Source organism: Capricornis sumatraensis, chromosome 3 (assembly GCF_032405125.1).
Source record: "Capricornis sumatraensis isolate serow.1 chromosome 3, serow.2, whole genome shotgun sequence".
NCBI classification, from domain to species: domain Eukaryota; kingdom Metazoa; phylum Chordata; class Mammalia; order Artiodactyla; family Bovidae; genus Capricornis; species Capricornis sumatraensis.
The window spans coordinates 163,874,651-163,886,003 of NC_091071.1; the positions used below are offsets into that span (position 1 = coordinate 163,874,651).

The 11,353-nt window shown below is 55.4% G+C and overlaps 1 protein-coding gene across 1 annotated transcript; it reads right to left on the bottom strand.

The window, feature by feature from the left end:
• Positions 1-3,315: 3,315 nt before the first annotated feature.
• On the bottom strand, positions 3,316-10,324 carry NMUR1 (neuromedin U receptor 1). The gene is made up of 3 exons (XM_068968500.1): positions 10,214-10,324; positions 7,466-8,351; positions 3,316-3,698 (listed from the first exon to the last, which is right to left on the bottom strand). The coding sequence occupies exons 1-3, from the start codon at positions 10,322-10,324 to the stop codon at positions 3,316-3,318; spliced, it is 1,380 nt and encodes a 459-aa protein (XP_068824601.1).
• Positions 10,325-11,353: the final 1,029 nt, after the last annotated feature.

An 11,353-nucleotide genomic window follows, 5' to 3' on the forward strand; every position in this document is an offset into this window, starting at 1 on the left:
AAGAACGCCTGGTGGATCTGTTAGAAGACAAGAATGAGGAAGAAGGAGACACTGAGAAGTGTATGAAATGAGATGGGCTCCCAGACATCAGGACTCATCTGGAAATGCCATCTGTCTACAGAAGAATGGATGTGAAGTGCTGCACACTATATTTCCTGAGCAGATACTGTAACAAAAGGAAGGGTGGGCAAACGCAGCTTTGTTTGTTGATGACACCCATCTTGGTGAGTTCCCAAAGAAAATAAAACTTTTTTTCTGAGAAGGAAAGGGTGATCACCTCGGCCTTCAGAAATACTTTAAGAGAGGGTTGTGTGTGATGAACCGTGGGATCTGGGACCCTCAGAAAGGAAGTGAAGAGCAGAGGCAACTGATGGACTGGGAGAAAGAAGAGCAGCTGAGAACCAGGAAGGTTAGACGTGTATAAAGAATAACTACCACTTATAGAGCAACAGAGCTGGAACGAGGCAATCATGGTCAAGAGCTCCCACATCCAGACATGGAAACGCTCCTGGGGGTCCTGGGAGTGAGGAGGTGACCACGGGACCAAAAGGCCGGGGTGGAGCAGAGTGTCCAAAGCTGTAGGAAAGACCAGGAGCAGATGCCAGGGTCGCAGAGGACTGTCCATGTGGGCTTCAGCATCACCCAGTATCACAGCAGGAGAGGAGGAGACGGGAAGCAGAGAGGGCCCAGCCTCTTGAACAAGGAGGAGGAGGAATGTGTATGACTGTGGCCAGGACAGGAGGTGACTCGAGCCCCAGAGGAGCCAGCACTCCTGTCCTGGGAGTAGCACTGGGCACTTGGCAATGCTGCTGCGCACCCCACCTCCCCTACCAGCCTGACCATGCAGAAGAGCAGAGCAAGCTGCAGAAGACCCTGCATCCGGGAGAGACTGGGATCTTGCTGGCTGGCCTTTCCACCTCCACTCGTTTCTCAAGGGCTGAGCCCAGAGCGGCTGTTTCCACTTTCCATGGTAACCAGTGACTCATGACAAATGGGACCTACCCACTGACGTGTTATGGAGACACTCGAGAGACATACATGGAATTTACACTAAGAGCCGAGGTCTTCTGATAACTCACCTCCCCTATGTTCCCCCATCTGCCCAGGGCTTCTCTGCCCATAGTTGGCCCTTCACAAATACTGACCAAAGCCTCAGGAGCACGTCAGCTCTGACCGTCACTTAAGAGAGGCTCCAGGGAGTCCAGTAAGTCTGTGGGAACAATAGCAGGCTCCAGCCTGAAGTCTGGCGTCGGCCGCCTCCCCGAACGCCACCCCAAGGCCTCCGGGGAGCTCATTTCAGAGACGACATTGGGTCCTCGTGGCTCTGCACAGCCTCTTTACACAAGCTCCCTTCTCAGATTTGCCCATCCTGTCTTATATATGGTGGTTACCTCTGGAGAGTAAAGCTACAGGTGACTTTTTTTTTTCTTTTCCTTTAGGCTTAATCCTTCCTTAAAAAAAAAAAAAAACTGTAGTAAAATACATATACAATTTACCGTCTTAACCATTTAAGTGTATAATTCAATATTATTCAAGTATATTCACATTGGTTTGCAACCAATCTCCAGAACTTTCAAACTGAAACCCTGTACCCATTAAACAACTATTTCCTCCTCCCTCTCATCCCCTAGCAAGGGTGGTTTTTAATTACTTTAAACTGCTTTCGTTTTCGCTCATTTGTAATTGCCAATTTTCTAAAATGAGTATTGTTTTTACAATTGAATTTCAAAAACCCCAGAACATTTTGTACAATCTCCTCCACTTTGCAGTCAGGGGGCCAGGGGCCTGAGCTGGGGAGAGTCTGCAGGGAGAGCCCCGTAGCGCCCGGGGGCCCTACAGCCCCTCGCCAGGGAGGCCAGGGTTTCTCCTGCTGCAGTTCCCCCTCTGGAGGAGGACGGGCCGGGCACTGTGGCAGGACAAGTTCTGGCCATGAACTGAGTCCTGGCTGAGCACCCAGCGATCCACGGGGATTCAGGATGAGCTTCATTTCAGGACTTAGCCCGTCTCTCTTCTCACCTCAGGGCTTTCCTAGTGGCTCGGCAGGAAAGAATCTGCCTGCAGTGCAGGAGATGCAGGAGACACCGGGTCGATCCCTGGGTCAGGAAGATCCCCTGGAGGAGGGCATGGCAACCCACTCCAGCATTCTTGCCTGGAGAATCCCATGGACAGATGAGCCTGGTGGGCTACAGTCTGTGGGGTCTGAAACAGTCAGATACGACTGAGCACGCATGCACCCTCTTCTCACTTCACTGAGCCCCAAGCAGTTCCCACAGGGCACCCTTTGTCCTTGGGTGGCCCATGTCTCTTGTCCCCAGAGATCCTCTGGCCAGTCAGGCCCAATGCTCCGCTCATCTCAGGTCCCCAAGCCAGCACGTGAGGAGGTGAGAAAGGAGGCAGGCAGGGGCCTCTGCTCACACACATGGTCCCTCAGTCGGTGCCAAGTCTCACTTTCTCTAGGACAATCAAAGAATGTTCTTTGGGTGGCTCTGGAGGAGGTGGGGTGGGGAGCTTGTAGGGGTCAGGGCAGGAGTAAAGGTTGAAGGTAGTGAGGATGTGAAGGGTAATTTCCACCTTGTTAATCTGAGGGTATCTGTTACCAGCAGTGACTTCTGCACCCACACAGAAAACCAGCTGAAGTGCCAAAGTGTGATGCTCCAGAGTGTCAGGGTCTCTTTTGTTTTGCAAATAAGGGACCCAGGCATGTAAGGAGAGGCAATTTGCTTGATGCTGGGCGGCAGGGGGGGTGGGGGTAGGGGGGGGTGGTGTTTGCGCAGGAGGTGGCAGCACAGCTGAGATTGGAAGCAGGTCCCTTGGATCCCAGGCACACCTGCCACCTAGCGGCTCCACCAGGTGGAAATCCCAGAGCAGAATAAGTCAACTGGGGCTGGGGAGGGCTTGGGTCAGAGGAAGGGCACAAGTTCCCAGGTGCACCAAGAGCTAGAGGGGGCAGAGTGGACCAGAACCGGAAGCTCAGCAAGAAATGGAAAGGAAAGGAAGGACCGCCCCGGAAACACTTCAGAAACTGGGGGTGGGTGGGGGAACCCCCAGATGGAGTCTTCCCATGCCCAGTTAACCAGCCATGATGTTCCTACCAGGGCAGGGCTGTACCAGGAGGCCTAGGGGCCTGGAGGGCAGACAGCAACCTTATAATTGTTCCAATACGTGGGTGGGGGCAGTAGTCAGGTGTCAGTCAGAGTTACTAGGCCCAAGTGGGGAAGAGGGACAGAGGATAGTCTGCAGAAGAGGCAGGTGTGGCCCCCCCAAAGCTGGGTGTGACCTTCTGGCCCCTTGGGGTGAAGCAGCATGAGGCTCCTCTCAGGAGGGGTGCGTCCCTTGCTGGCCCCCTGGGCCACTGTTCTCAGCCAGAGGCTGGGCCTGGCTGCCCGGGGAGCCCATGTCACCCAGGGTGCTGCCCGTGGTCACCCTGCTGAGGCTGTAGGAGCTGTGGTGGGCTCTGCGGCCGCGGCACTGGGTCCCTGGGCACAGGGCCTCCCGGAAGGCGTCCCGGAAGCGGGTGGACATGAGGCTGTAGAGCACAGGGTTGGCGGCCGAACTGAGGTAGAAGAAGACTCCGGAGATGACATGCACGTACTGGAAGGCCAGGAGCAGGCCCTCGGTCCAGCGGGACACGCAGCTCCACATGAGGCGGTCGATGTGGAACGGGGCCCAGCAGATCCCGAACACCACGACCAGCACAACTGCGGGCAGAGAGGGCACCTGTTATCACCTCCGTGCCTCTCCCACAGGCCACCCATGCCCACGGTCCAGCTGGAAGCTTCTGGAAGTCTGTCTGCCCTGACCACGCGCCTTTAGGAGAGGCTGCTCTCGAGCCACTGCCGCTGACTGACCAGTGGGCTGTGCCCTGGACCAGCCGTGGACACCCGAGCCAAGCCTGGCCTGGTCCGGTTCTCTCGCCATGGAACTGGAACTGAGTGTGTGACACAGTGCGGCTAAGGACCCCTCTGGTGACACTCGGGAGCCCATGCGTGCTGATGCATAAGCAGGGAGAAGCAGGAGAATGGGGCCTGTGGTCAGAGGACAGTACAAACATAGACACACTCACACACACACACACACGATGAACACTGGCCCCCATACACGCACACACAGACACACACACACACGATGAACACTGGCCCCCATACACGCACACACAGACACACACATACACGATGAACACTGGCTCCCATACACGCACACACAGACACACACATACACGATAAACACTGGCCCCCATACAGACACACAGACACACACACAATGAACACTGGCCCTCATACACACACACACACAAACACAGACACACAATGAACACCGGCCCCCATACATGCACACACAGACACACACATACACGATAAACACTGGCCCCCATACACGCACACACAGACACACACATACACGATAAACACTGGCCCCCATACACGCACACAGACACACACACAATGAACACTGGCCCTCATACACACACACACACAAACACAGACACACAATGAACACCGGCCCCCATACACGCACACACAGACACACACACAATGAACACTGGCCCTCATACACACACACACACAAACACAGACACACAATGAACACCGGCCCCCATACACGCACACACAGATACACACATACACGATAAACACTGGCCCCCATACACACACACAGACACACAGACACACACACAATGAACACTGGCCCTCATACACAGACACGATGGAACACTGGCCCCCATACACACACACACACACGATGAACACCGGCCCCCATACACGCACACACAGACACACACATACACGATAAACACTGGCCCCCATACACACACACACACACGATGAACAGTGGCCCCCATACACACACACACACACACACACACACGATGAACACCGGCCCCCATACACGTACACACAGATACATACACACAATGAACACTGGCCCCCATATACACACACACACACACAATGAGCACCGGCCCCCATACACACACACACACACACACACACGATGAACACTGCCCCCCACACACGATGAACAGTGGCCCCCATAAACACACACACACACACACACACACACACACACACGATGAACATCGGCCCCCCTCACACACAATGAACACCGTTCCCCATACATGCACACACACACAGACACATGATGAACACCGGCCCCCATACACACACACACACACACACACGATGAACACTGGCCCCACACACTCACACGACAAACACCAGTCCCCATACATACACACACACACACACACACGATGAACCCTGGCCCCCATACACACACACACACACCCACTTGCCTGCCTTGGCCCTAGAAGCCTTCGAAGCCCCAGCCCCCAGCTCTACCGGGCTCAGCTCAGTATTCTTCCTGCACAAACTCCCTTTCTTTGAAAGGTCCCATCCCACCCCCAGAAAAAAGGCAGGACAGGCAGCCAAGCCTTCACTCTTTCTCCGGAGCATCCCTCCAGCCCTGGTCTTAACCCTGCCCTTCCTTGGGTCTCTGCCATCAGATCTGCCTTGATTTCTGTGCCTTGTTCCTCATGTTTGCTTCTCCAACTCACGATCCTTCCCCCGCAGTGTCTCCCCCTCTTACGGCCGTCTGTGGCCTTCCTCATAATCTGGGATTTCAGTCAGAACATGGCTTACAACATCCCCAGCACACGGCCTGGTGTGTAGTAGGTCCTCAGAAAGTGAAGACAGGAGGCAGAGAAGAAAGCCAGAGCCCCAGGCCAGCAAGCAAGGCAGCCTTAAGGAAACACCCCACTTTCCAAGGCAAGAGCCACCCCAGAGGCAGAGACTCGCCCCCAGTGGGCAGGAAAGCAGGAATCAGCAGGGGCAGGTGGTCTCTAGTGCAGGGGTGAGCACAGAGCTCCAGGTCGGGCCCACCTTAGGAGGCGGCACAAGTGACTGCGGGATCTGGGACACTGTTCTTGGGGGTGAGAGGAGTGAGTCCCTCTGTGGAAGCAGGGCAGTCCCCAGTTCGCTGGATAAAATCCCTTCACTTTGACCAAGGTCTCACCAGCGCCATCCTGTCCTGGCTCATCCCACCTACCTGATTCAGACCCTGTGGAATAGGGCACGGTGGGGAGAAAATCAATGACTGGGTGAGCATCAGTTTGCTTGTTTTCCCCAGGACCACTGTTTATGAGAAAGTGCTAGGCCTAGGGCCATCAAATCATTACACAACTGTCAGATCAATTGGCAACCACAACTTAGGGGGATGGTATTATTTGTTTAGGAGTCCTGTGTTATGTGCAGAAGCTGTCAGGTCCTGGAGGACGGTATGGCAACCCACTCCAGTACTCTTGCCTGGAGAATCCCGTGGACAGAGGAGCCTGACAGGCGACAGTGCATAGGGTCACACAGAGTTGGACATGACTGAAGCGACTTAGCATGCATAGGGCCACAGTAAGATCCAGAGTCTCAAGCCAGCTGAGTGTGCCCTAGTCAGCCCCAGCCCCCACTTTTGTCCTGATCACATAGCCCCTCACAAACATGCCTCTAATGACCTCTTTTTTTCTCTCACCTTTTTTTTTTTTGGCTGTACTGTGCGGCATGCGGGATCTTGGTTCCCAGACCAGGGGTCAAACTTGCGCTCCCAGCATTGGGAGTGCAGAGTCCTAACCACTGGGCCACAGGGAAGTCCCACAACCTCTTTCAAATCATGGCCACTCGTGTGGTCCCCAGTGAGCTGCAGACATGGCATGCAGGAAATTCACCACCTTGCCTTTCCAGCACCCCATCCCCTTTTGGGAATTTTGCTCCCCCTGATCCCACCACGTGGATCTGTGCGGGCTGCTCACCTCAGCATCCTGCCGCTCTGGCCCCGTGGCAGGCCATGACCTAAGCCCACCAATGAGAATCCTTCCCTGGGATTTTCAACTGCCGCTAAGGGAAGAGGACAGTTAGTTCCGCAGGAAAGGGGAACTCTGTGTCTGAGGTCATGCCCCCAGGCTGCTCAGGGAAGGACAGAACCAAGACATATTTGGGAGCAAAGATGAGAGACCTGGGGGATCCAGAGCCCATGACAGCTCGGTCATCCTGGAGCCCAGCTTCTGCCCTGTCTGCCTTTGGTCCCATGAGCCGGCTTCACGGTGATAGACCTGTGCGTTTGCACCAAGCCCTGACCTTAAAACGGTCAAGACAGCAGCTCTACTCTTGCTGTCTTAAGGTTCTTAATCATTTTTTCAACAGGGGACCCTGAATTTTCATTTTGCATTGGGCTCCACAGATTATGCAGCCGATTCCTGCTATGAACCATTCACGTTTATCCTTCGTGTCAGTTTCTCACGAGTTAGTCTAAAAGAGTATGCACACATGTGCACGTGCACACGGGGGTGGGGGTGGGGTTACTCCCCTCACTAATCCCCCTTCATAAATCCAGACATTCAACCCCTTCCCCCAGGCCTGGAAAACCCCCAGCTCCATGCCTAGCGCCTGGCTCAGTCCCCCTTCCCAGCAGCAACACTTACACAGCATCTTGGTCACCTGTGTCCGACCCCCATCCTTCAGCCCCCGGAGCCTGCGGCTGTCGCTTGTCCTGGCCCTGCCCTTGGCCTCCTGCCTGGGGATCAGCTGCCTCTCATGCCGCAGCCGCAGGCCGATGAGCAGGTAGAGCACGCTGATGGTGGCCATGGGCAGGCAGAAGAAGAGCAGCGCAGTGGCCAGCACCACCAGTTTGTAGATGGCTCTCGGGCGCACCACAGTGCACACGGCCGAGCCGGGCACCAGGCCCCGGCAGGGCACATCTAGCTGCCGGATGCCGTGCAGGCTGGTGTTGGGCAGAGAGCAAAGCACGGCGAGGCCCCAGATGGCCGCGAGCACGCGGCGCACATGGGCGTGCGTCACCACCGACCTGGCCCGCAGCGGGTGCACCACGGCCACGTAGCGCTCGACGCTCAGGGCGGTGACGTTGAGCACTGAGGCCAGGCAGACGGTCTCAAAGAGCAGCGTGCGGAAGTAGCAGCCGCCGGCGCCCAGCAAGAACGGGTAGTTGTTCTGCATCTCGTAGAGCTCCAAGGGCAGGCCCACGAGCAGCACCAGCAGGTCCGACACGGCCAGGCTGAAGAGGTAGTAGTTGGTGGGTGTGCGCATGGCCCTGTGGCGCAGGATGACGGTGCAGGTCAGCGCGTTGCCCACCGCGCCCACTGCGAAGATCAGCAGGTAGGTGACACAGATGGGCATGAACAGCTCCGTCTGCTGGGGCCCCAGGTACTTGAGCCTGAGCTCTTCGTCGGTCAGGTTCAAGTCCTGGGGGTCCAAGGGCCCCAGAGCCCTGCTGCCATTGCAGGACACCCGGCTCCTTGCACCCAGAGACCTGTCTCCAGGGATGATGGAGCAGTTGAAACAGAGAGGAACCTGTGAAACGGAAGAGAGAGACACCCAGAAAGTCACTCAGGGAAACTGGCTCTATCCTAGTTCCAGCTAAAGGTGCCGTTGACACCAAGAGGGCCATTATTTTTTGTGCCACTGAGAAAGGAAAACTCTGCCATCCATTGTAAGACCCATCACAATTTCTTCTTTAAAATGTACATCTTAGGGATTTTCCTGATGATCCAATGGCTGACACTCTGTGTTCCCAATGCAGGGGGCCCAGGTTCCATTCCTGCTCAGGAGACTAGATTCTGTACGCAGCAACAAGGATCCTGAGTGCTGCAACTAAGACCCAATGCAGCCAAATAAATAAAAAATTTTAAAGAATTCCCCCCAAAATATACATCTTAAAAATGATTTTTTTTAAAGTGGGACTTCAATTTTTTAAAGATTTATTTATTTATTTTCTTCTGGCCTGCTGGTCTTCCCTGCTGTGCAATGGGCTTTCTCTTAGTTTCAGGGGGCGGGGGCCACTTTGTTGCGGTGCTCAGGCTTCTCATTGCAATGGCTTCTCTTGTTGCCGAGCACAGGCTCTAGGCGAGTGGGCTTCAGTAACTGTGTCTGGTAGGCTCAGTAGTTGTGGTGCATGGACTTAGTTGCTCTGCAGCATGGGGGAACCTCCCAGCCCAGGGGTCAAACCTAGGTCCCTTGCATTGGCAAGCGGATTCTTAACCACTAGACAACCAGGGAAGCCCCGGAACTTTAATATTTAATTTCACAAGCTACTGAAAACTTTGGTTAGTGATGGAAACTCTGAAGCGTGCGCTATGCCATCAGCAGTCCCTGTCAGTCTCTCCCCTTCCAGGCCATGGACTTTGGGAGAGACACTCAGTTTGGGCACCTGTAAAACGGGCACAGTGCACAGTATCACTTGGTCCTGATGAGCAAGGAAGGGTTCTGGAAACACCTGCTTAGATTCAAATCTAGCCTCACCAATTTCGAACTGTGGGACCATTTGCATGGTAACCTCTCTGTGGCTGTTCCCTTATTACAAGGATCCAGAAATTTAATCCATGAACGGTATTAACACACTGTCTGCCTGACACACAAAAGGGCCTCATTACATGACCTTGCTGGGAGGACTGGGTCACTGGGGATCAAGCAAGGGAGTGAAAGGGCCCAAAACTATAATGCTGATCCAAAAGTTAGTGCTTACTTCTGTTTTCTATTCCCTGAACCGTTTGAAGTCGATTTGATACCTTTGATGCTGCCAGTTCTGAGGTTCACTCTCCTCCCTCTGGCTCCCCATCTCTTTGCCAGCCCACCAGAGAGAGTGGGGCTTCCCAGGCGGCACTAGTGGTAAAGAACCCTCCTGCAACTGCAGGAGACATAAGAGACTCAGGTTCGATCCCTGGGTTGGGAAGATCCCCTGGAGAAGAAAATGGCAACCCAGTCCAGTATTCTTGCCTGGGAAATCCCCTGGACAGAGGAACCTGGCAGGCTACAATCCATATGGTCTCACAGAGTCGGACATGACTGAAGTGACATAGCATACAGATAGAGTAGCTAAGGACCTGGCTATGAAGCTAAACAGACTGGCCGGGGATCAAGTGCCAGGTCCGCCATCCTCTTTTGTGACAGGACCTCACTGTGCCTCAGTCTCCTTATCTGTAAAATGGGTAAGTAGGTACAGCCTCCCTCCTAGCTAGTTTCTGGGAAGAGTAAATGAGAGAATTAAGTTCTCAGGAATGTGCCTGATAAATTTCAGGTGCTCAACTCCAATGCATAGTGACATGCTCCTTACTTCTCACCCAGCAAATGAAGGACAGTCTAAGGGACATGGGGCAGGGGCTGAACGGGATTCCTCTGGTCCTGAGGCTTGATGCGAAAGACTGGGAGCTGCCCACCTGAGCCTGTTCCTCAAACCGGCCACCACCACCTCCCCTCCCTGCTGAGCAACCGCCGATTTTCCGGCTTGTTTCCTGGATCCTCTCCCTGGATCCTCGCTCCAGCTCCATTTCCTCTTCTCAGATGCGGGTTCGGGGCTCCCCTTGCCCACGTACCTGTGTACCCACCATCCAACTTTATTTTTCAGGTCCTTCTCTCCCCTAGATCCCAAGTATTCTTCATCCCGAGTATCTTCTCACCAAAGCCTCCACCCAGAAGCCTCCCCCAGCCTTCCTGCCTCTCTGACACCGAATCCCCGCATGTTGGGATGGAGGGGCATCTTTATCCCCTCAAAAGTTCCTCCCGCCCCTGCCGCCCCCGCCCTCCCTACCGGTGTTGCTGCGAGAGCTAAGCCGGGACCGCAGCGATGAGCTCAGAACGCTTAGGCGCCGACCCGGGTTCGAGAGAGAGGCTCCTACGAACCCGGGGAAAGGTCGCCGCACCAGAGACCCCATGCCTCGCGGCGCGCAAGGCCGGCGAAAAGACAGATACACCCAACGAGGCTGCGAGTCCTCCGGAGAGCGGGGCTGCGGGGGAAGCGTCTCAACTGGCCCTGCGATCCCTACCGCTCGGGGGCGACCCTGCGGGCGCGCCCTCCCCGCCGCGCCCACATCCCGCGCACCTACCATGCCGCCTGCGCCCCGCGAGATCCCAGGGGCCGGGAGCCCACGCGGCGAGCGCGGGCCGGGCGTCCTCGCTCTTATCGGCAGACGGACGCGGCGCCAGAGCCGGCCAACTGGCCGTCTGGAGGCAGCCAGCCCGCTAGCAGCCCGCCGGTCGCCCCGCCCGTCGGGGGCCAGGGGCGCTCTGGCTCGGACAGCCAACAGAGGGCAGTGGCGTCCCCTCAGCTCAGCTTAGCCCCCCTCAACAGCTGAACCCGGACACACTTATCTGGGGGACCCCGAACCCCCAAACCGTAGCGATTGTGTTTCCAAGGGTTTGGTGGGGGACGCTTCCAGGAACACCGGAACCCTCACAGCAACCCATTTTACAGATGAGCAAACTGAGCCTCAGAGAGATGCCACTGGAGTGATCAGGGTCTCATATCTCTGTCCTCATGTTCCAGCATGCTGACTCTTTACATAACCCTTCTTATGGTG